Source organism: Marmota monax, unplaced genomic scaffold (genome assembly GCF_021218885.2).
Source record: "Marmota monax isolate L192 unplaced genomic scaffold, Marmota_monax_Labrador192_F-V1.1 WCK01_AAM20220418_F8-fsc00111, whole genome shotgun sequence".
NCBI lineage: Eukaryota > Metazoa > Chordata > Mammalia > Rodentia > Sciuridae > Marmota > Marmota monax.
Window position 1 is genome coordinate 2,747,963 of NW_026695067.1, and position 25,850 is coordinate 2,773,812.

The 25,850-nt window shown below is 37.0% G+C and overlaps 1 protein-coding gene across 12 annotated transcripts in view; it reads right to left on the reverse strand.

Annotated features, from left to right (window-relative positions):
* Peak1 (pseudopodium enriched atypical kinase 1) overlaps positions 1–25,850 on the reverse strand; it is a 273,181-nt gene that overhangs the window by 49,556 nt on the left and 197,775 nt on the right. For all 12 annotated transcript variants that reach the window (XM_046427924.2, XM_046427921.2, XM_046427922.2 and 9 more), the window contains one exon: positions 10,253–13,510. In XM_046427924.2, coding sequence (XP_046283880.1) covers positions 10,253–13,395 — 3,143 coding nt within the window. In that variant the 5' untranslated portion in view covers positions 13,396–13,510. The remainder of the gene's footprint in view (positions 1–10,252; positions 13,511–25,850) is intronic.

Below are 25,850 nucleotides of genomic sequence, written 5' to 3' on the forward strand. Positions count from 1 at the left end.
TAACCATTCTGCCAAGAACCTCTTCCTGAAATGCCTCTTTTTCTCTGCTTTTCCTCTGTTCCACAGCATCCATAGATGTTCATGGCCACCCAGAAAGGTCTACAGGGGCCTCTCAATGGGACTACATAAATGTTTTCACCCTTTTTTCAAACCTTCCAGGACACAATCTTTCAGCATCAAGTAAGCCCATCTATTCCAAACTCAGTCTTCAAAGACTATTCCATCCTCTATTATCCATGACACTTTACTATTTGAGGGCTCTTCCTTTTTAGAACACCCACGTAGGGGACTGAGGACTATAGAAAGCACCCAGTAAGGGGTGTTGGCTAAATCAAACTAGGTGGCATTTGGGAAAGCAAGCACTGGAGAAGGTCACCAAGATCTGTATCCACATTCCATCCAGCAGAACTACCATTGGAAAAAGGAATCAGAAGAGGTTCCAATGTGGAACAAGTGAGTGGGGCTGGGGAATTCTCTTTCCACAAGGAAGAGAGATGAACAGGACATCTTCCTAGATACAGAATGGAGCTTTAATCATGTACCAGATGCACAGAAAAGCCAGCTAGTTGATTCCTAAGGTTATTTCACCCTGTGAAAATTAGAGATGTTGGTAGAGAACTGATCAGTGTGCCATAGGTAATGTTATTTTGTTTTTTAGGTGAAACTTTTTTCTGATATTAAGAGATCATTGTTCTAGAGATACTACATGAGAATAAACTATTTGTCCTAAAATTAAGCCTTTAAATACCAACCAGTGACTCTAATCAATACTCTATTGCAGTTATATTAAATGATCACTTACTGAGACCATGGCCTAGAGGTATGAAGACATGCCTAGATATTAGAAACTCAAATTTAATTTCAGCTCTGCCACCAATGTTACTCTGTCCATGTCTCCCATTATTTTTCTGTAAACTGGGTATAGAGACATTTATAGGAGTAGGTATTAATTAGGACATTCACACAAAGTGTTTTCAAGAGAGTGAATAATTGTGCCAGTGGTACTTGGAGACTACTTGACAGGTCAATGAATCAGTACACATCACCATGGCTCTTAGTGGTCACAGATGTGCCTTCCTATGCTCAGGATGACTTTAACAAAGGCCTGGAAGACACTAACAGACTCAATAATCCCCACCAATAGTGCAACAAAAACCACTTAGGGGTCCTGACTGCCTCTGAAGTCATAATTTGGCTTTGTACCTACTTGCAGAGTGGCCCTGGGAGTATTAATGATCCTCTGTCTCTCTCAATTCCCTGTCTAATAGGAAGGATGCACTGTCAGATCTGTTAGGACAGCTCTGAAATACTAGGTGGGAAAGTGTAAGAATTACCCAAGTACTGCTATTTAACTTCGGATTCATTAGGGAGTGCGCATATAAAACTGACCCAAGTAGGGAATTTTCAGTTTGATTATTCATTAGGAGATTCTAAGCAAGTCAGTTTACTTCTCTGTAGCTGTATCATCCCCCAGATGAAAAGAAACATAAAGCTGTTTGAAGACCATACCCATCATGGCGCAAGTACTCTTAACCATTCTGTATCACTCTGTAATTACGATGAAGTAAGATAATTATCAGTTTCCTCTACAACAAGATTATTTAAAAATTCAATAGCAAAGATGTAATCTAGTTCTAGGAAAAATATGTCCAACAAATGTAGGTATAATCTTTATGCATGCTGATAGTCCAGAAGTTTCTTTAGAGCAAAAGAACATCTGCTCAGGAGAGCAAGTAGCCACTTGGAGGCTATTATCTGTCTCCCATAATTTTTCCTTTATGAGAAGGAGGAATTTGATCTTTAGGGGCCACAATTGTCCTAAATTTGAAGAGATGACTTTGAGAGCATTCTCTCAGTAAGAAGTAGAAATAACACAATAACAAGTGAAGCATAATATTAAAACAAAACTTCCAATTGAATTTTCTAGAGAGAAAGAAAGCACATTTTACCATGGTCTAATGAGTGTTTAGATTTTTTTTCCATACTCTGTGTATATTATGTATACACACATGTGTATTATGAGACCCAGGCTCCAGTTACTTCAGTGAGTTCCAAATCTTTCTAGAGTTTGGCTGGAATGTCTATAGACTGCTAGCATAGCTGACAACCACAGACAAATCTGACATTAGAGCTTAGTCCAAGGGTCAGCAAACTTTTTCTGTAAAGGTAAACATTTTAGGCTTTGTGGGATGTATGGCCTATATTGCAACTACTCTACCTTATCATTATAATGCAAAACAGTCACAAACAACATGTGAAAGATGAGTGTGGTTGTTTTCCAATACTTTATCATTTATAAAAACAGATATCAATTTGGATTTAGCCAACCAACTATAGTTAGCCAACTCTGGTCTGTACCCTTGAACTCTGGAGTAAATTAAAATGCTCCCAGGGCTGATTCCTGGATTACTGAGACACAGTTTAGCCTTAAGTCTCTGAGAAGATCAAGAAGGCCTTGGAGGTGTAAAGGAAAGTTTATACAGTTATTCATTCCAAAGGGAGCAAAGGTATGCCAAATCCAACCTACCTGTCCAAATCAGAAACTGGTTGGAATTTGGACAGAATTCCTAAGATGGTTCTGTGAATCTTAAAGGAATCTGACTTACATGGAATCCCAGAGTACATGATAGTATGAGCATGATGTTCAGAGGAGGTAGAGTTAGAAAGGTCATCTGAAGACCAAGATACCATTCAGGTGACAAATGGTATTCTCTACTTTGGCTGGAATGTTATTATCTTAATCACTAGATTAGATTTTTTTTTCTCATCAGAAAAGAATTTTGTTTGAACTAAAATTTTAAGTATATGTATGTGTTTGGTAAAAGATTTTGCCTATTAATTGTGAAAACATTATTTCTATAAGGGTGAAACTAAGTGCCTAAACTGGGCAACTTGTGTTTCACATATTCTAACATCCAACATCATAATTTGGTCACAGAAATTATGTCTGAAAATTGAATTAATATGCAAATAAATAATTGTAATTACTGGAAGAAGGAAAGAAAAGAATGAAATGAAGAAGTAGTTTTGAAAATTATGAAGATGTGGATAAATCTAAAATAATATAAAGGATTATGTGACAGTGACAGGATGAGGGAGTTATTTTTAGATTGGACGGTCAGTGAATAATTTTCTGAGGAGGTGACATTTAAATTGAAGGCTGAATGACAAGGAACCAACCATGCAAAGATCTGAAGGAAACATCCCAAACAAAGAGAACAGCTTATAAAAATGGCCTAAAGAATGGTTATATTTGGCATGTCTGAGGAACAGAAAGCAAGCTAGAATTTTGAGAAATTCATGAGCAAGGAAGGAATAGACAAGTTAAACTGGTAGGTAGACATCCTATTATATAGAGACTTCTTTCACAGTGGTGAAACAATGGGATTTGCTCGGTGGATATTCTAAAGAGATAAGGGGGAAAGAGATTAGGCAAAGGGATTAGGAAAATACTTTAGTAAACCAGGTGAAAGATGAAGCATGAACCAGGGTGATAGAAGCAGAGATGGAGAGAAGTAGACAGATGTGGGATATATTTTGGACATCCAATAAACAGGGCTTGATATTTTGGATATTGGGAAGATGGGAAGAAAAGAATCAAGGATAACTCTTGATTTTCTAGCATGAGCAAAAGGATGGATCATGGGTCATTTGCCAAGAAAGGAAGACAGGATGGAACAGAGATGTAGAGAAGGATTAAGCTCTGTCTTAGACATGTTTTATTTGAAATGCTCATTTTAAGTAAAGATATCAAGTGATAAGTTTCACATTTAAGTTGCAAAGAAGAGAATGAGGATGGAGATTTAAATTTAGGAGTCAAAATGTATAAGTATTTAAACTTTTGATACTCTATGGTGCTTAGCTAGAGGTTAGCCATTAAGATTTAAAGAACCCTTTTTAGTATATGGTTATGATTTTTTTGGAAAAAGTTTATCTTTTAGAGCTATATACTGAAATATCTGCAAATGAAACAATGTCTGGAATTCACTTAAAACAATGGGGAACGTGGTTGGGGTACAGATAAAACAAGATTGCCCATAAGTTGGTAAGTATTAAAGTATGATTCTTTTGTAAATGGTACTTTATATTCATCTATCTACTTTCGTAAATGTTTGAAATTTTCTATCACAAAATGTTTACAATAAACATAAAGTGATCCATTTTAAGATGATCTGTATTAAAAGGTAACCCTATAGCATTGATTCCAAGGTCAACATTATATAAAAGGCAAATATAAGGCATTCAGAAGGAAAAGATGCCAGAATAACTGGAGGTTCATGAGCAAGAAGGTAAGATTAAATAGGCAGATGTCACATCTGTAGGGGTCTTCTATGGTGTGGAGGTATGACTGGATTTATACTTCAGAAAGAGCACGTGATGGTTTTCAGAATTGATCGTAGAGGGCAATACACTGAACAAGGATAATCTTAAGTTCTGGTTCCTAAAGCATAATTTTGTAAAGAAGCCAACCCCTATTGCTAGATATTGTGCTAGATGCTTTATGGAAGTCAAGTTAAAAGTCAGCTACTCAGTGGTAAACTCAGAATTTAAATCTCTGACTCTAGTGCTTGCATTTTTTCCTACTGTGCAATATTATTCCCCATGTTATGGACACCAAAGAGTTGTAGAGATGGGAGGAAGGTATCATTCTAAAAATGATAGTTGAGAAATTCCCAGTTGGTCATAGACCAGAGTAACCATCAGATTAACTTCCCTTGATGCAAACTAGCTTGATAGAAATGATGCGTAAAGAGGAAAAAAACAGAAACAAAGAAATGATGCATAAGGATATGTTCCTGAACCAAAAATTGAACAAAGGGATCCCACCCTCTAGTCCACTTAGTACTACTGCTAAAAAAGAGCTTATTAAAAAAAAAAAAAAGGTACTTTCCTATCTAAAAACTGTTTCCTCCACAAAATCTAAAAGATAAAGGCCTAACATTTCAACATATCATGCAGGGCTCTAGACAGCCTGTCCTAGCAGTTATTAAACTTTTTGGTTTCAGGGTGCAAAGCTCTTAAAAATAAAGAACCATAAGTGCTAGTTTGTATGGGTTGTATCTATTGACGTTAATGAGAAATATAAACTGAGGAAATTTACAAAGTTAATTCATTAAAAAAAAAAAAAAACACCTTACTGGGACTGGGGATATAGCTCAGTCGGTAGAGTGCTTACCTTGCATGCACAAGGCTCTGGGTTCAATCCCCAGAACCACAAAAACAAAAAACTAAAACAAAACAAAACAAAAAAAACCCTTTAAAACATTTTCAGATCTCTTTAACATCTGTGACTTAATAGAAGAAAGCCAAATCCTCATATTTGCTTCTGCATTTAATCTGCGATGATATACTGCTTCAATTAAAGAATATGCAAAAAAAATCTGTTCTCATCCAGATTTATAGGTGGGAAACAAGGAGTATTTTTAATAGCCTTTTAGATAATTGTGGATATTCTTTGCTACTGCACCTGAGCTTGATGAGTGGTAATTTCTTAAAGGTTAGCTGCCATGTAGATCTGAAACCATATCAATGAACTTTTTGTATTTAGTTACATTAAAATCCACTGGCCTCGCTTTGCAGTCTGAATGAATCCTTACTCATGTATAATTTTGTATTATTATGTAGGGAGTCATTTGGAAATTATAGTTTACTGAGTTATGCATATCCTCCAAATGTGGACACATGACATTAAATAATATTTTAAAAACCTCTTGCTAATTCCACCAAAAATTTCATGGGAAAAATACTTATGTATTAGGAAGCTGTCATGGTCACAGTGTCAAATATAAGTTTTAAAAAGTTTTCATTTTTGTTTGAAAGTTTGAATTTTATTATTGACAACAAATATAGTCAGTTGTTTTCCTGGAAAGTAATAGGCTCACTATGTTCACTTTTAAGAAAATATCTGCCAGGACTCATTTGAATAATGAGTTGATCTGCTAGTTGTTCCTCCAAGGTGGTCTATGAAAGAGAGTGCTAGTTAAGCTTCCTAACTCAACCTTTGCAATTGCAACTATTTCACAAGTGATTTCTGTGTGTATGCAGCTGAAGTACTCTATATCTACTTCCTGTTTAATCATGAAGAATTTTAAAAAGATACTCAAAGGTTGAGATTTAATAAAATTTACTACTTCATCAAGGGCATTCTTAAATGAAACTCTTTTTTCCCCTTCAACTCCTAATACAGTATCATGTGATGGCTTTGATTTATGCTAAGGTATAAGTCATTTTACCTACAACTGTTTTTGCACTATCAGTGCAAAGGTCAACACAATGAAAAAGACAAAGGTCTTAATATTTGGGTTAATTAGCTTTTTGTCACTGTGACAAAATACCTGAGATGATCAACTTACAAGGAGGAAAGGTTTCTTTTGGTCAGAAATTTTCAGTCCATGGTCACTTGGCACAACTGCCTTTGGGCCTGTAGTGAGGGAGTACATTATGGCAGGTAGTAGGTAGCAAAGGAAACTTCTACCTTGGTGGCCAGGAAGCAATGAGAGAGAGAGAGAGGAGGGTGCTGGGTCCCAATATTCCCTCCAAGGACACACCGTCAGTGACCTAACTTCCTTCTACTAGGCCCCACCTCCTGAAGTTTCCACCATCTCCCAACAGGACAACAGGCTGATAACACAGCCTTTAACAAAATGGGCCTTTCAGTGACATTCAAGACCCCAACTTTGGCAGTATTATTATGAAATAGAGAATTTTGTATGGTCATTGTTTGACCTTACATGGACAATACTTTAAGAACCACTGGACTATTTTTTAAATGTTTTTTTGATAAATAATGATTATATATACTTATAGATTGCAATGTTATATATATATTTGCACTGTAGAAAGATTAAGCAAAACTGATTAGTATATCCATCCCCTCATCATCTTATTCTTTTGTGGTGAACAGGTTCAAAATAAATTCTTTCAGCAATTTTGAAGTATATATTACATTAACTATGGTTACCAAGTTGTGCAATATATCACTGAAACCTTGTACCCTCCTCCTTTTCCACCGTTCCCCAACCCCACACTGGCTCACCTTCCATGAGTTTAGCTTGTTTTTGATCTTCTAGATTATCCATTATGCTTTTCTAGTCACATGTTCTGTTTCTGTTTGCGTTCTCATTGCTGTGACTTTGCATATACTGTTCCTTGTGCCTGTAATATCTTTCCCAACCAGCTGGCAAAATCCTATTTCAAATTCATTTCTAAGAAGTCTGTTCTAAGCTGATTTAATCCCTTTGTATTATACCACTCTGTACATTTAACATTTCTTGCACAGAGGGCAGAGGAGCTGCTACTCTTAAAGCATCCAATATGTGCCAGACCTTGTGTTAAGCCTATTGTATGTGTTCTCATGAAATCTTCAAATTAATTCTATGTGATAGATATCATTATTATAACCCTGTTTAGTGAAGGACCAGATAGATAGTTGAGACTAAAGTCAAACCCAAATCCATTATTTCAGCAGTGTCCTTTCCCCTATTTGTTCCAGGCACATACTCACTTTATATTTTCTGAACAGTCTAATAAATGAAATTAGAAATAATCTAATTCTATAATAAAAGGCTCTATAAAGTTTTTCATCTTTCAAAGGCTGGGGTCTGGCCTTTAGCACAGTAGTTTTTCATTCTTCATTCCTTATGACAGTTTAGATTTGGAATCTTCATTTACTTATAGAAAAACCATATTTTCATTTCTTTCAGCAGTGTGTTCCCAGCCGTGGGATGGTAATTTAATGATCACACTGCCATCAAGCCATAAACACAAATGTTGACATTTGATTGTAATGTTTTTCCTCTCAAAGTTGCTTCAAGTAAATACCAATGGCATATCCAAGCAAATGAGGTAATTATTTAAAAATCAAATGGTGTATATTTTTCAATATGCATATCATGTATTAAGCTTTTCATAATGTTAAAAATAGCTTATTGAATACTTCTTTTTCTTCTTACTCTGGACATTATGAAATGAGAAATTTTCAGTGTGCCCCTAAGAACAGCTTAATATTTCAATCATGGCTTCACTTAAGACTACAGCAATGTTATCTTTAGAATGGTGGTGAGACCAGTGGTAATAAAATATGGCCCAAGGAAAGCAGCATCAGCCTTACCCAGGAACCTGTAGGAAGTACAAAGTATCAGGACTCACTCCAGACCTCTGCCTCAGAAACTCTGGGGGTGGGGCTCAGCAATCTGTGTTTCAACAGCCCTCTGGATAATTATGGAACATGGTCAAATTTGAGCATCAAGAGGCAACTCAATTGTGCCATTTGGATCCATTATGTGAACTATAAAGAGCTGATAAATTTTGGAAGACATGACTGGTCAGTATATAACACAATCAGTGAAAACATAAGCTGTATAGTAAAGGGTCTACCATGCCCAGAATCTGGGCTGCCTTCAAGCCCACATATAGTGGAATGCAGACCAAGGAGAGATCACATCCTCACAAGAGAGGCCAATGTTCTATCATTCCTTGGCTCTGCCTCCCAAGGTGTGAACACATCCACCACAGCAGTACTTAATTAGGAGTAAAGCTGTTTATTGATCTGCAAGACCTATCTACCATTCCCTCCTAGGTAACTCTAACCAACTGCTTTTAAATTGCTTCTTTTCTAAACAAAACAGTAATCTGCAATACATGAATTTTATTGCTACTGGCTTAAAACATTCTATCACTAAGTATGTAAAAATTGAATATGATTTTCCACTACTGATGACAAAATTATTCTTTTCAGGAATATACTACCACTATTCTAGTTACTTTGTTATTACATGGATTTAAGGAAAACAGAGACTTGCTACCATTTTGATAACTATTTGAAGGTATGTAAAAGGCTAATTTTAATGAAGAATACATATAAATACCCGAGCATTTTGTTAGGAAAAGTAAAGGCATTAACTGTTCACTTCATTTTTATTTATGCTTTTCTAAAGAAAAACTGGTAAGAGAATTTGCCCCAATAATCAGAGGTTCATGTCTTTGCCAGAGAGAGAAGGTCGGCTCAGGTAGAGAAGGTTTACTATCTGTCTCTATGTAAGTAGGGAGAAGGACTCAGAAGAATGAAATACTCAGGGCATATCCCTATTTGTCAAAAACCTGGAATAAACCTCCCTTTTATTGGCAGTTAATTAATTTTGTTTCTAATACAAATGAGAAAGAAAAACCTCCTGAATATAAATGTTTATGTGAATGATCACAAGCCCAAACAGGAAAATTTTGTTTGGTTTTGAGCATGTGTGTGGTGGTGGTGGTGTGCCGACAATGGAACCCAGGACTTCATGAAAGTTAGGCGATCACTCTACCACTGATCTATATCCTCAGCCCTTTATTTGATCTTGTGTTCATTAATAATGCAACGCTTTAGAAAGGATATAATCTTGAGAGTGACATAGATCAGGGTTTGAATTTCAGCTCTGACAAGTGCTAGCTTTGCAACTCTGGCCAGTTCTTAACTTCTCTGATTTTTAGTTTCCTTATATGAAGAACCATTTACAGGGTTCTTATAGAATCCTTATGGAATTTTATAAGGATTTGAGAAAAATATTTGGGACATGTCACACATAGAGTAGGAGATCAATGATAAATTATTAAGGTAATAAAATAAATTAGTGCCTAGAGATCTCATGAGCATACAATCTGCCTAGCTGAATTGAGGATCATACCATAAGGATCTCAACCTCGATAACCTACTCATGTTTCTCCTCCAAGTTAAATATCTATAAACTGCTCGTCCCTGCTCCCCATTTTTCCAAAACACTTGAAAGGAGGACAGAAAGAGGCAGCAATAAAAAACCCAAAGATTCCCTTAAAATAAAGTAATATGTATAGAGATAATGCCTTGGTGAAAGCCAAACTGAACTGCATATGCAGTTTTATTCCATTTACAGTGAGGGAAAGAGCATTCATTTGACTCTGTTTCTTCCTCACACCATCACAGCAATTCAGAACGATGTATTCTTTATTTCTGTTATGGTGCTGTGGATTTGTTCTTTTCTGTTAAAGTCCCTCTGTATTCACTAGAATGCAGCAGGCTATTTTAGCTAGAGATCCAGGGCCATAAACCTTATTCAGTGCAATAAGATCACTTCAATAATATTCTAATCTTGGAATGCAGTTATAAAGATGAATCATGGCCTCAGAGTTCTACTTACAAACAGGAATGGCTCTTATGCAGTCTTAAAAGATAAAAAACTTAACACGTGAAAATGTGTTAAAAATTTCCCATATTCTGCCAGTCTATTTTACATACCTGTGAACTTTCTCAGGAATCTGTGACGGAGAAGAATGACTACTCTTCTTCTTTTCTGAGTCCCGCAGTAATGCATCCTCTGTTGTACCCTTTTCGGTGATTGCTGCCCGGTCAGCCCTGGCCTTACTCTGATCCACATTGAGCTGGTCCTGGGCAGGGTCACATCTATACATGAAGACAATGGCTGGCTTCTCACTGGACTCTCCTTTTGCCTCTGTGAACCAGTGATGGCGCTGCACTGGAGGAGGAGGCAGCATGTGGATAACTGTGCCATCCAGACCTACCAGTTTCCCTTTCTCTCGTTCTTTCTCTTTGTCATCTTCCTCATCTGTTTTCCTACGGCGGAAGAAGCTTTTAAATGAGATCCAGCGTTTAGGCTTTGCATCAGCTGCCCGCCTGCTACCTTCAGAGTGCAAAACTGATTCAGCTTCCGTTGATCTGGTAGGGCTGGTTGGTTTGGCCCAGTTGGTAAAATGTCTCTGTAAAAGGTTACTTGCATGGTAAGGGGAAGAAGTAGAGCGAGGCGGGGGAAAGGGAGGTGGTGGCTCACTTTGGGGGTTGCTCACTAATTTGGAAGGAGGGGAGGCAACTGGCTTTGAGAATGGGTCTTTCTGTACTTTATTGGTAGGACTTTCTGCGGTCGAAGGTGCTTCAGCCTCACCACTAAGTTGAGATGTGAAGAGTGACTTGGGTCGGACTGGTGTACCCTTAGGTGGACTCTTCACAGCATCAGCATCTGGAGGAATGGCGTAAAGCTCTTCCACACTGCAGGCCTTAGGGCCAGACTGAGGTGTTTCTGGAGGAGACTGGGGGGGCTGGATAGCAGCCACAATCTGAGAAAGCACTATGCTTGCTTTCTCCCTGCTGCTGCCACTGCTGTCCACCAGCTGAGGCTCCTGTGTGCCTTCTGTTTTGGCCACAGGCTCTTGAGTGGTTCTCTGGATTTTTGCTGGGGAGCTGTGACTGGAACTATAACTTCTCTGTGGGGAAGACTGACCTCTGTTGAGACAGTTGTTAAACTCCTGAACCTTCTGAGCCACGGAGCCCCTTTTACGCTCTGTGCTGTTTGAAAACCCTTTGGCTTGGGGACATTCAGTGGGTTTGCTAGTGGCATCAGACACTTTGTTTTCACTTTCTATTTCTTCATAAGTATGGCTTATTACACTTGTGGTTTTTTCCTTCACTGAGAGTTCTCCACTTGTTCCCAAAAAACTTTTGTAGATGGCTAGATTGTCATATGCATTTGGATTAATAACAATGGGAACTTTAATAGCATTTTTGGAACTCCGAGCATACGTTGGCTCATCATGAATGATAATTGGAAAAGGTGGCATACCAGCATTGTTGTAACTATTAAATTTTATTTCAGACAAATTAGGTGACTTAACAGGGATGGTTTTAGAGGAAATGTTTGTAGCTGTGGGTGAAGTAGGTGCGGATTTGTGACAATTTTTCCTTGGCAGGATATTTGGTCCAGTTCCACCAGTAATTAATTCTACTTTAGGGATCTTTTGTCGTGGACTGGTGCTGGAAGTCCACACTTCCTGGTATCGGATTGCACTGGATTTTTGGAAATGGGTATTTATCTGTCCTGGTGTCAATGCAGGTGAAGATACTGGGGAGTTTGGAGTAGAAGATGAGATTTTTGTCTTGGGGATATTAACAGGGCCCTCAAGGTGCTCACTGGCCATGGCTGCTGACACATCCACGACAGTATATGGCTTGCACAATGGCTGTTCCAGATTTACAACTCGGTAGGGCTTTGCTTGTTCCTCTACAGGGACGAGGTTTATGGTTACTGCTTGTCCAGCAATATCTGTAGAGGCTCTACTTTCTTGCTTCTCAGTTTGCACAGCAATCTTGCCATCCTTCTCTTCTAATCGGAGAGCAAGGACTGCTTTGTGTGTCTCTGGAACTTTAACTGAGCTTTTGGAAGCTTGTAATGATTCCTTCTCCAGATTATTACCAGGAAGGCTTTCATTATTGGGTTCAATTTCTTTCATGTCCTTAGACTCTCCTGGGTTATTAGGAGATATCCCCCCATTACAAATCTTCTGGGATAAACTACTGGCTGTCTCAGAATGTGATTCTTCTGTTAAAGAAGAATCTGGTGATGTGGAGTCAGATGACACCATGCTCTGAATGCTTCCTTGTCCATAGGAGACCACAGAATTGTCCTCATAACCGTTCAGGATTTCATCATAGCTGTCATCATAGTCTACAGCACAGATTCTCTGGAGTGACTTATTTCGTAGGGGGATGGTATTCCATTTTTTGTCCACAAAGAATCGAACAGGAGACAAAGTATTTGCTCTAAAGTTAGCAAAGCGAGGTTGACCCCTCATGCGAATCTCCATGGCCAGTAGCTCTTCATCGCTTTCATCCCAGCTCTCATGTTCTTCTTCCAAGTTACTGAAAAGTACATCTTCCTCACTCTCCTCACCACTAGAGAACTCTGGGTAGCAGAACCGTCCCCCTTCATTACTGATTACTTCTGTGCTCCCACTCAAACTAACATGTTTGCCCTGAGTATCCTTGATGCCACCAATCATGCAACTTGGAGGAAGCTTTCTTTCCAATGATCGTTTGTAGCAATCATTTATTCTTCCTAAGAATGTTTCTCTGGAGTTTGTTTCATTTCCTCTTATCTGAGGGTTGGTGTCCAAACCTGCTATCTCTTTTAACACTTCAGTTAGCCCATTATTGTTATTTGATATCTTCTTTGCACTATCATTGTTGCCATAAGGCTTAGGAACATGGCTAAATCCTTCAATCTCATCTTCATTATTATTGTTAAGTGGTTTCTGACTCAAGGCAGTCCTGTTTCGGTTCCACCCTACAATGACAGGTTTGTTCTCACAGTGTTCTTGGATGCTAAGCTCAGCACATACACTCTGCCCATCTGCCACCATCATAGTGGGCTTCACAGCTATAGTGGGTTTTTTAGCCACAGGAGGCCGGAAATTTCCGGTGTTCCTGACACGGTGGTTATTACTGTGATTGGCATTAGTTTTCACATTGCCATGGGTGGTGGATGCCTTCTCAGAGTCTGGAGGGAGTTGGTGTAAGCTTTTAGGTTTAAAGCAATTCTTGCATTCACCAGGCTTCCAAACGTGTTCAGTGAAGGTGTTACAAGCAGACATTTTTAAAAATAGAACTTCACAGACAATGCTTTTCTTTCAGTGCATGGCAAAACTTTCATCTGTTAGTTTTCACCTCCCCTATGTTATTACAGCAGCTCTTCTAAGTATGATCAATCTGTGGGGGGAAAAGGAAAAAATAATCTGAATGAAAAAGGTACTATAAGGCTTAACGTTATGAATGACTTGAAAAAATTGGCTCTTTCTTAAACTTTTCCTTAAATTAAAAGATTAAGAGATGAGCTAATTTGGAGGCTTCATAATATCCCTTTAGCCAATCAGCAACTTAGAAAGTGAGCCTCTTAATTAGAACTATGCACTCTTTTTGGCTTGCTATCTCTGTGGCAATGATATGACCTTCCTCTCTTGGAAATTGTGCGTATTTGTGTGTGTGTATTTGCATTGCTAGAGATCCAACCCGTGGCCTTGAATTTGCTAGGCCAAGTGGTCTACCAAATAGCTACATCTGCAACCACCTGGAAATGACTTTGATACTGCTCATTCTGTTATCAACCAATCTCTCTAACATTTATTAGTTATTTATGAGTTCCTCTTCTTCCAACACCCCTTGAAATTTTAGTTATTTCACAGAGTCTTTGAATTCAAAGCTTTGAAAATGAATCCTCCTCTGGCTACCTCATTTCTCAAGTCCAAGTAACTTCTCTCCTCTACCCAGTCCTCCTCCACATCCCAAGCCACCTTTCACCTTTTCTTTATCTTATATTACAGCTAATGTCATCACCATCCACCTAGACAGCTAAATGTCAACCTTCTGATCATCTTTGACATCTCTCCTCCTCCTACTAACTCCAATCCTTACTAAACTCCCTAAGTTAGTTGTATCAATTTTATCTTGTAATTTTTATTTTATTACATTTCATTGCAACCCATTCTTGCCATTATCGCATACTACTAGTAGTTCAGATACTCAGTCTCTTTTGCCTGGATAAATGTGATAGGCTATTAACTAATCTCCATGATGTGTAGTCTCACCCACTCTAATATAGCCTCTGTTTCCTTTGCTACAGGTAAGCAATACCAGCCTCACCTGGGAATTTGTTAGAAATGCAGTTACCTTAGACCCAACTCCAGACCTAATGAATCAGAATTTGCATTTTAAATCTCAGATGATTCCATTTTACACTACTATCAGATTTAACTTTCTAAAATCCTACTATAATCATCATATTAACCAGTTTAAAAACTATTCTGTGAACCAATCTTATCTAACTTTCTAAAATGCTACTACAATCATCATATTAACCAGCTTAAAAACTATTCTGTGAACCAATTTTACCAAATGCATTGGCTCTTAAATGTCAGTGTGCATCCTGGGTGGTGGTAGCTCACTTAGGCAATCATGGTAGATCTACTCAGTCAATCTTTGGGGGAAAAATCCAGGATTCTGAAATTTTAACAAGTTCCTCCAGGTAATTTTAAGTGCAGTGAAGTGTTAGAACCTCTGAGTTACAGGATACAATGCAAGCCCCTTACCTTTTAAGATGTGGTCCCTGCCTCCCTTCTACCTGTGTCTTGAAAATCAACTTATCATCTTATATTCTCAATTTCACCTGGGCTACTCATTTCTCTTTGGATTATTAAAGTCTTTTAGATATGCCTTTGTGAACAAGTGCTTTCATTTTTAGTTGTTTCCCCATTAGTTTTTGAGCTCTGTAGGTCTAGCATAATGAATAAACACTGGTAATTAAATGTACTGTTTTTTAGGTTTAGAACAATGAATCTTGTGGCTCTCTTTTGTTTTAGGCTCATAGCTGCTGTTACGGATTAGATAAAGTGTGTCCCAAAAACTCATGTGTGAGACAATGCAAGAAAGTTTAGAGGTGAAATGTTTGAGTTATGAAAGTTTTAACCTATTCAGTGCATTAATACACTTGAATGGATTAACTGGGTGGTAACTGTAGGCAGGTAGGTTGTGGCTGGAGGAGGTGTGTCACTGGTGGCATGCCTTTGGGGTATATATTTTGTTCTTGGTGAGTAAACACTATTTCCTGGTGGCCATGTCCTGACCTGCTTTCTTCCACCACACAATTCTGCCATGTTGTTCTGCTTCCATCTCAGGCGCCACGGAATGGAGTCGGTCATCTATGGACGAGACCTCTAAACTGTGAGCCCCAAATAAAATTTTCCTTTTCTAAATTATTATTGTCAGATCGCTGAAAAAACTGACTAAAATAGCTGTAGACCTTTTCACAGAATACCACTACTATTCTGTGTTTCTACTTTGACTATTATAATAAAGTTGGTAATAGGCTTATAAAAACTATTTTAATAAACAGAAAGTTTAACTTCATCTGTGTATAATGACAGTGACAGGATCCTTAGTTTGGTCAGAAAGCCAGTTTTTTTTTTTTGTTGTTTGTTTGTTTGTTTTTTGTGTGTGTGTGCCAAGTTTCAGTATGTTTCTAAGGAATGAAAATATGTTTTTTAAAGCTAATATTACAAAGCAAAGTCCCTTATAATCAATAATTATAAAGCATTCTGTCTTAGTAGAATTACAGACTTAAGGGGCAAAAGAAGTCCACACAGAAAGCCCAATGACCCAGTAAGATGAAAATACATTCTTCAATTTTTTTATTCGAACACATTTATTTACTCTTTTAGATATTCTAAAAATTATACCCCTTAGTAAATTAAATAAACAAACACAAAATCATTTCCTCCTAATCATAGACCTGAACATTGTGAATGAGGGGGAGTAGCAAAAAGTTTGGCTAAAAAAATAGAGAAGGGGCCAAGAGGTTTTAATCTTTAAAAGTTTTTAGCCTTTTAAGATTAAAGAATTTATCCTAAGAGCAGTGAGAAATCAATAACTAAAAGACAGCTCTGACCAAAACCATGAAATCCTTGGGTATAAATCTAACAAATATGTGTAAAATCTAAAACCCATATGGGAAAAACTACAAAACCCTGATAAAAGAATCAAAGTGGACCTAAATGGAGAGATTTACTAAGTTCTTTAGATAGTGTTAAGATGTCAATTCTCCTCAGATTGGTTTTCAGAGGCAACATAAGTCCAATCAAAATCAGAGCAACATTTCTGGTAGAAGACAATAAGCTAAATTTATATGGAAAGAAAGGTAAAAGAACTAGAATAGTTAAAACAATTTAGAAAAAGAACAAGTTGGTAAACTCACACTATTTGATTTTAAGTCTTTAGATAAAATTATAGTAATCCTGACAGTGTGGTATTAGTGGAAGGATAGAAATTTGGGTGGGGAATAGGGAGGGATGAGGGGGTAATTATAGCCCATAGGCCAAAACTAGTTTGCCCTGGTTTTTGTGCCCTATGCTAAGAAGGCTTCGGTATTTTTAAATAGTTTAGAAAAAATCAAAAGAATAATATTTTATGACCAGTGGAAATTATATGAAATTCAAATTTCAGTGCTCACAAATAAACCTCTATTAGAACATAATTACACTTTTGTGTTTACCTATTGTCTCTGGCCGTTGTGCTACAATGGAGAATTGAACAGTGACTGATTTGCAGTGCTGTTGCTACTCCACAAACTGCAGGGTTTCCACTGGTACCCGTACAACTTATGGAAAAAGACATTTTTCAAAGCTAAAATATGAAATATTTCACTACAGATATGCACCAATAGATGAATATTTTGAAATCAATTTGGACAAGAGGAAACCCTAACTTTGAACCCTACTTAAGCAAAATGTTATTTATTTCACTGAAAAGAATCCCATTCTTCTTATTAGATTAGAATACTTCATTGTATTTTTTAATTTCATAGAGAATTGGTAGAAATTTGTATTCTCTTGTTACACAAGTACCTAGATAATATCTTTCACTGTGCCTTTTGGCCTACAAAATCTAAAATATTTACTATCTGGTCCTTTGCAGAAAAAATTTGCTGTTGACCCCTAACATAGATCAGAAAAGAATAGAGTTCAGACATAGACCCACATAAGTATAGTCAACAAATTTTTGACAAAAGAGAAAAAGACAGTCTTTTTAACAAATGTAGTTGAATAATTAGATACTTACAGACAACAAAGTGAACCTTGATCTACACCTCACATCACACACAAAATTTAACTCCAAAAGAATAATAGACCTAAGTATAAAATATGAAGCTATAAAACTTACAAGAAAATGAAGGAGTAAATCATTGCAATCTTAAGTTAGGCAGAGTTTGAAGATACAACACATAAGTATGAAAGAACAAACCAATAATTTGAACTTCAAAATAAATGCTTGCTCTGCCAAAGACATCAACAGGAGAATGAAGTCAGGCCACAGATGAGAAATTTTTTGTAAAATAAATTTTATTTGACAAAGGACTTGGTATCTAGAATATACAAAGGATTTTAAAAACTCAACAAAAAAAAATCCTACCCAATAAAAACCTGTTAAAAGATTTGAGCACTTTACCAAAGATAATGGTGTACATATAAATAAATATATGAAAGATCTAAGAATCCTTAGCCACATGGAAATGCAAATCAAAACTACAATGAGCTACCACTATGCATTTATTGAAATGATTAAAATAAAATTAAAACAAAAGTAAAAACTGGGGGCTGGGGTTGTGGCTCAGTGGTAGAGCGTTTGTCTAGCATGTGCGAGGCCCTGGGTTCGATCCTCAGTACCACATAAAAGTAAATAAAAAATAAAACAAGGGTGTTGTGTCCAATTACAACTAAAAAATAAATATTAAAAAAAAAAAAACTGATTCAGGCTAGTCAAAACGTGCAACAATTGGAACTCTCCTACTGTATATTGCCAATGGGGCTTCAAATGGTTCAAGGACTTTGAAAACAGTTTGGCAGTTTCTTAAAAGGTTAAACATAAACTTGTCTTGGAACCTAGCAATCCTATTCCTAGATATTTACCCAAGATAAATGGAAACTTCCGTTTACACTGAAACTGGTAGACAAAAACTGGAAACAATTTAAACATTGTATGGTGGTAGTCATATAACTGCACCCATTGACAAAACTTATAGAATTATACAATAAAAAAGTGAATTTTATTATATGTAAATTAATCTTCAGCAAAGCTAATTAAAAAAAACACTTTTGCTGCAGGATAGAAAATGGACTTTGGAGAACAGGATGGATGGCAGGAGACTGTTGAAAGGGCTGATTTGGGCAAATAAAGTTTTGATGAGGATCTGGATTATGGTATGGCATCAGGGAAGCCACAGAAAGGTGGATGAAGGAGTGAATGGATTTTGGAGCACATAAGTGTTGAAGTTTTGAGTTTATTCCAGTGATGTATGGGACTGTTTGCTAAGACAGAGAGCAATGGAGGATGTATGATTTTGAGGAAAGGGTCCATACTTTGGAGACTGCAGAGAATAAAACAGACAGGTGAATTCAGGAGTCCTGGAACATAGAAGAGAATTCTGTGGTTCTTGTCTATTTGAGAATTACTAGTAGAGAAATACCTAGGCCAAAAAAGAAGACTGATAAGGATCTAGAAAGGTGTGTGAACCAGAAAGAAGAGGATAATTCCCTGCAAAACAGAAAAGTAACATTCAAGGTGTGAAGAGACGAAGCCAGAGGAGGAAATGTCATTAAGAGAGGGAAAAGGCAATTATTTCAATTGCTGCTGAGAGGTAATGGAAAACAAAGACTTACATGTCCCATTGGACATGGCAACATGAACTCATCAGTGACCTGAGGATGAACTGTACTTTCTGGTACAGTGGTGGGATGGAGACCTGACTGCAGTGAGCTAAAGAGTGAGGTAACAGAGCAATGGTGGATAACTTTTTGGAACGTTTAGGTGGAAAGCTGAAGAAAGAAAGAGCTGGGAGTATGGGGGTCCAGAAAGGATTTTCTCATTTTAAGATGGGAGAAACCAGATACTGTTGAATAATACTGGGGAAAGACACAGGAGATGGCTGAGGCTGACAAGACAGGAAAAAGAGGGGATAACACAAACCTCAGCACCCTAGCTCAATCCTTTTGTTTTATGGAAAGAGACCCAAAGTCCTGAAGAGAGAGTGACTTTCCTAAGTTCACACAGTGAATCAGAAATCTAGAACTGGGATATAAGGCTATAGCTACTTACACTACGTTTTGTTTTCAAATTATTTTTTCTTTTGTTAGATAGTTTTTTCTTATGTTATATGCTTACTGTGGAAATTCAGAAATACATAAACAAACCACATGTAATTCTATTACTCAGACATAACTTCTAGTAGTAGTTTGAATCATTCCTATCAGTCATTAATAATTTTTTAAAAATATTGCCTGTATGGATTTAACACTATATGGCACTGAAGACAATATCTTGTTAATCAAGTTAAACCTGCCCCTGATAAGAGAGGGCTAAGTTTTTTCTGTGAAGCAGTATATTTGTTTTCCCAAGAAATATGAAATATTAAAAATAATTCCTCACTTTGAGTATAAGTTAATTCAGTCAAAAGAATACTATTGAATTGACTAGCAGTGATCACTTTATCAATAGAATTACTAAATGAGATTTGCCAGGAACACAATTAACTTATGTCAGAGCTGTGTGAATTAGAAACCCATGTTAGAGTTGACATCCCTTTACAAGTTCTGTGTACATCTGCATTCATGCTGCATGAAACCAAGAGATGAAACAAACACCTTTAGCAAGCACCAGATGGAGCTACTGTCTAAGCCACAAAGCCTGAACTTTAAGGGTTTCATTTTGCACGCTAATTATGTTTGGAGACAAAGATATGCACTTGAAAACACTGTCAAAACTATTTTAACTTATAACAGGCTTTTAGCAAGAGACGCTATACCCAATACAGGTCAGTCCAAAGAGCAATCCTTGGGCTTGCAGCCACTGTGGAATGACTTCAGTGGCTATCAATAATAACTAGCAGCTTTTGCTGCTCAAAACTGACACTCTCCAAAGGGAAAACTCTAGTTACCAAAGTTATGCTTGTGAAATAAAAAAATGTCTCCTGAGGCACCTAAACAAGAAAATGTAACAGTCTGTGCTGGTGTCCTCCATTTATTTGCCAGAAGAGGTCTGAAGTGGAGCACCCAAATGGAATGTTTGATAAGGAAAGCTCATTTGCTTCCATATTCTTTATAATCTTAAAGCAAATCCTCCAGATGAAATGGTCTAAGGGAGAGTTTAATGGCTAAAGCGCCCCTAGAAGCTAGCCAGGACTCCATGATCTAAAAATCCTATTTCATATTTGACAGTTTTCAGGACTAAAGCCCTTGAGGCTATAGATAAAGCTGTTCAAGAGTAGCCTATTTCACTTCAAGTTGTGACAACCTTTTAAGAACCTATTACTGTGTTTTACTCTCTCTGCTGCTATACAATGATAATAATTAGTTTGCTTCTAGTCCAACAGTTTCCAGCAGATTTGATATGAGACAACCAAATCGACACTGGATTTTGATCGTGAAATAAACTGGCCAGCAGAAAGCTGGAGCTTCTCAAGCCAGAATTACAATTCCTGGCAGTGAAAAGGGGGTGTGCGGATGGTCTATTAAACACCACACAGACAGCATTCCCTGCAGGCACCCAAGGAGAACCTGTTAATAATAAAGGAGGACAGGGAATGGACTGCTAAGCTCCTTCTCCAACCCTGTAACTCCCAAAGGCCGATCTCTCTCTCCATAAAATCTGTCACATTACCACAGAAGCAGAGTCAAGGATCCTCACTGCTGTGCATGGGCTTTTAAGGACACTCATTGAGGAACTATCCCCCATATGTCATCCAACACATTAGTTCATCTCCAGGATGTTAGGGTAACATTTATAAGCCAAGGTTCTGATTAGGCTTTTGTAATGGAATATGTGGGTCATTTATGTTAAAAAAAAAAAAAAAGCAAAGGAAAATGTGACAGTCCTCACGTCATTGTTCCCAACCTTTCCTTCTGCCACAGTGAAAAATGCTGACTTGACACCTTGACCAGTTGCCAAACCCTTCAGTATATGACTAAAAGGGTGGAGAGAGGAAGTGAAAGCAAAGCTGCAGGAAGAGGTTTTGCAGGAGATAAAATGCAGCTTTAATTTGGTACACAAATTCCATGGGTAGAAGGAAATGTCTTAATTTGAGATCTGACCAGGAAAAAAAAATCACAATTCCTTGATATCGTAAGACCAGACAAGATCTTAAGACATGACATTCTCTTGTCTAAAGAAGAAACAAAAGAAAGACCTGCTTAATTTTGAAAACTTTAAAGCTCTTTTAAAGGCTGAAGCCCATCCAATTCCAACTGCTCCAACCACAAGAGTTTTCTGTAACAATTTACTGTTCCTGTCACATGGTAGTCACCTCAGGGTAAGAATTGTGCAATAGCAAAGGCACCATGGCACAGCAGTGCTGCTTAGTTCCCAGCTAATTTTCTGAGTTAAACTCTTTGATGCACCAGTTAAACAGTAAAAATACTACTCATTATTATTATACAGTTGGTAATAACTAGTCATAAGGTTATAAACTCCAAAATGTTCCCTAAACCCACCTCAGACCCCTACTTAAGGAGGTAAACATCAGAGAAAAGTTTAAAATGTTTTCTAATAACCAAGAACTCCATAGTTATTCACAGTTTTATTTTGTTTACAATGTTTTTCTTTTTTGGGAATGTGTTTCTTCTAATGCTGTTCCAGTTGGCAAAACTGTTTATCCTTCACAATCCAGTTCAAATTTTACCTCTGTGATAAAAGTTTTCCAGATTCCCTAAATATCTTTATTATAAGATCACCTTGCATTATAATTATGTAAGTTCTTAGAAGGCAGAGTGATGTCTTTTTTATCCCTTTACTTCTTGGGCTGTTTGAAACATATTGGATACTAAATAAGTACTTGCTGAGAAATAATAATTCTAGTAAGTATAAGTACTAGGCACTATTTGAAACAATTTTTAGTTTTATGAATAATATATACATATTATTTAAAATAATATATATATATATTATTTTAAGTCTTACTTTACAGATGAAGAAACTGGGACTTGCCCAAGGTCACTCAACTAGTAAATGGCAGTCAGGATGACATTAATAGTAAAGCTCAGCTTTCCCTGTCATTTGAAGCCTTCTTTAGATATAAGCATGGCAGTCCCCAGAAGATGGTTCACTCAGTACCACCAGCACTGCTCACCAGAGTGTAATTCTACTATGAATGAAGAAAGTGTTAAAATGAGGCACAGCTTTCAATCAGGCAGTTCCACATGCTTAACTGCAGAACAAGCCAAGGGCAAACCAATATATTCACACTAGTCGTGCTTTTTGTGCTTCAGAGTATTGAGGAAGTGGATAGTATGGGGCAAATTAAGCACCAACTTTCATGCAATCCAACCTGAATCAAGCCACCATGACTTGGAGGGGCCACTGAAGTAAGTGGTTGAGAGGACACAGTGAGATGCTGCTGTAAGTCATCTTGCGTTCCTCCTCTCCACAGCCCCCAACCTCAGAAGAAAGTTGTCAAGTGAGGAAAACTGGACTGAAGGCTACATTAAGGAGTCAGAGCTGATTGAGATGTAAATAAGGGCAGTGTAAGATTCAAATGGAAGAAAAGCGGGAGAAGGAAACTGGGAAGGAAAGAGAAATACAAAATAGTTGATGGTTCTGAGAAAAAAAATTCCACTTGAATGTTTATAGCAACAAAGTCAAAGAGAAAAATTTCACTGTATATCTCTGCATTTTCGGGTATTTCAGTGTGATTTGTACCTTTGGTAGGAGGTATTCTTTTTCCAATTAGCTACAGAAAAGAGTAAACAACAGTATGTAAAACATTTATAATCTAGATTTTAAAAGGGAGAAAGTACTTCTAAATTAATGAATGTCTGAATTATACAATACTTTGAAGAAATATAGATTTATTTCTTCAAGGAAATGCCATAACCAACTTTCCTGGTAGAGGTATTTGGAGGACCTGTTCTAATAAATAGGTAAGAATTATTTTTATATTGTTTATAAATACATAATGGTTTTAAAATACATTAAAAGAGTATTTCTCAAACTGGAATCAAGAATATATTTTCACGGGTTTAAGAGTTCTCCAAAAGAGCTTAATATTAAGCTGAAAGTAAAGTCTATATCTAAAATAAATTAATACAAGCATATGCTGGATCACTGGAAAGGTTACTTATTACCTAAGCACAGTAATATGATTTCCAGGTCCACATATACATTTATCTTTCTAGTCTAAGCTGGCATCAAGCACACTACTTTAACTATAAGGGACAGTGAGAAAAGAAAGAGGCTGACTTTATATGTAAATGATTCAGTTCCTCCAAGTGAAGACCCATAGGACATCATGATGGAATCTCAATGTACTGTACCAATCTTGGATTGTCAATGTCCTACAAAGAAATATGGCTTAAAAGTCAATAGTAATGAAAGCTGCAAAGTAAACTGTGGGGTGGCAGGCAGCTCCATATGCACATTGTGAGCAGCAATTTAGTTTTGGTAAAATATCATCTATCATGTTATATTACTGTAAATTTGCATTTCATTCATTTTACAGGGTTTTGGGGTTTTTTTTTTTGGTACTTAACTTTTATAATTGTTTAGATTTAGAAGTAAATGAGAAATATAAATATAAGGAATTAATACTTAATTTTATATTTGAATTTACATAAAATTAATGTATGTCAATACTAAGAAACCACAGTTGTTATTTTTTCTAATTAAAAGAAAGGTATAAATTACTGAAGTTTGAAAAGTATGTTGGGGAAACATTTCTCTTGTGATCTTATTTACATGATTAATTTACTAAGCATCCGTGGAAGGAGTAAAATAATTATTTTACAGAGCTGTTATGAAAATAAATTCAGATAAAATGTATGAAATGCTTAACTCAGAGGCTAATTCAGAGAAAGCAGCTAATAAACAACAGTTCTCTCCACTGTTATTAAATTTCTATATCCTGTGGAGGACAGGAAGGGGAGTGATCTCTTCCAATTCATGCTACACATATCCATACCTCATCTATCTATCTATGTATCTATCTATCTATGTATCTATCTATCTATCTATACTTTAGTTATTGATGGACCTTTATTTTATTCATTTAGTTATATGTGGTGCTGAGAATCGAACCCAGTTCCTCACACATGCACTCTACCACTGAAACACAACCCCAGTCCCTCCTTACCCCATCTTGACATACCAATTGGGAATTTGGGAAGCTATTTCTATGGAAACACAGTTAACCATGCTGGTTAGGCTTTAGTGATATGGATGGTTCGATTTAAAGTGTCAGCTAGCTTGCAAACCTATTTACTATATGTTTCTACAGGGAAAATTGTACTCCAAGTTCTGAGCAACTGCCTTGTAAAGAAACTTTAGCATCTTATCTTGGACTTGTAATAGATGATATCAGGAGGGAGCTGCTGAGCAACAGGGTAATGTAATCCAACTTGTGCTTTAAGAATTCAGGTGGAAATGGAAAGGATACACTGAGAGGAGGGAAGGTGAGAATATGGTTGGTTCCACAATTACAATACTAAACCAGACAAGGCCCAGAACTAAAGCAGTGGTAATGGGAATTAATTAACAGGCAGGGGTTGATTTGAAAGGCCAAATGGATAAGGTTTATCAATCAGAGGGACACTGGGGAAGGACTGAAGATGACCCTGGGCATTTCTCTAGGTGAAAATCCAGGATGGTTTTTCCAGAATCACACTGAAGTGTGCACAACCAAGTAGCACCAATTGCACCAAGTTAACTATAGAGAATAATGGGAAAACAACAACAACTGATGTCTGAATGGAAATAGCAAATATATTCTAAAACCAACTATGTATTAAAGATTCTTTCCCTTTAGACATATCAGTATCTTTAATCACTATCCTCTCATATAAACTTGACTTTCAACTTTGAGTGTAAATGGTTTTGTCAGATCCATATAAAAGACACAGGATGCTGACGTGGCTGGGGGAGAAAATGAAACAGGTAAAGTGACAATCTTCTATAGCTTTATTTTATTACAGAATAAAGACAGAAAAATAAATCTTGGGTTAAGAAATGGAAGTGATGGGACTAGTGATAGAGCATGAAGGATGGAAACTGTGGTCAAAGGATTCAAACACTTGAGATGGAAATGAACATGCCAACAGGTTTCCAGCCCTTTCTTGAGGGTGGTCTCAAGAAAGCAGCAGTCGCTTGGACTCTGGGGAGTTAGTGGATATTAATATAAAAGTAGACCACAATCTGATAGAGCAAAAGTTTAATTATCCCCAATTAAAGTATGTTGGGTCTTCATTTTCATTGGTGAAAACAGCTTCCTGTGTCTATATCACCAAGGACAGCCAAGGATTCTCAGAATGGAAAGTGACAGCTGGGATGCCAGCCATTCCTAAAAAAACTGCCCTGGGCTCCTGGTCCTTGTGGCCAGAGTATAAGTGGCAATTCCATTCTATTGCAACAATCCACCAACTAGGAACGCTCAGAGGCACAAGTGAATAACACTCAAGGCCATTACTAACCACATTTGTAAGTTTATGTACACTGCATATATAAGTTACTCAAATAGTCT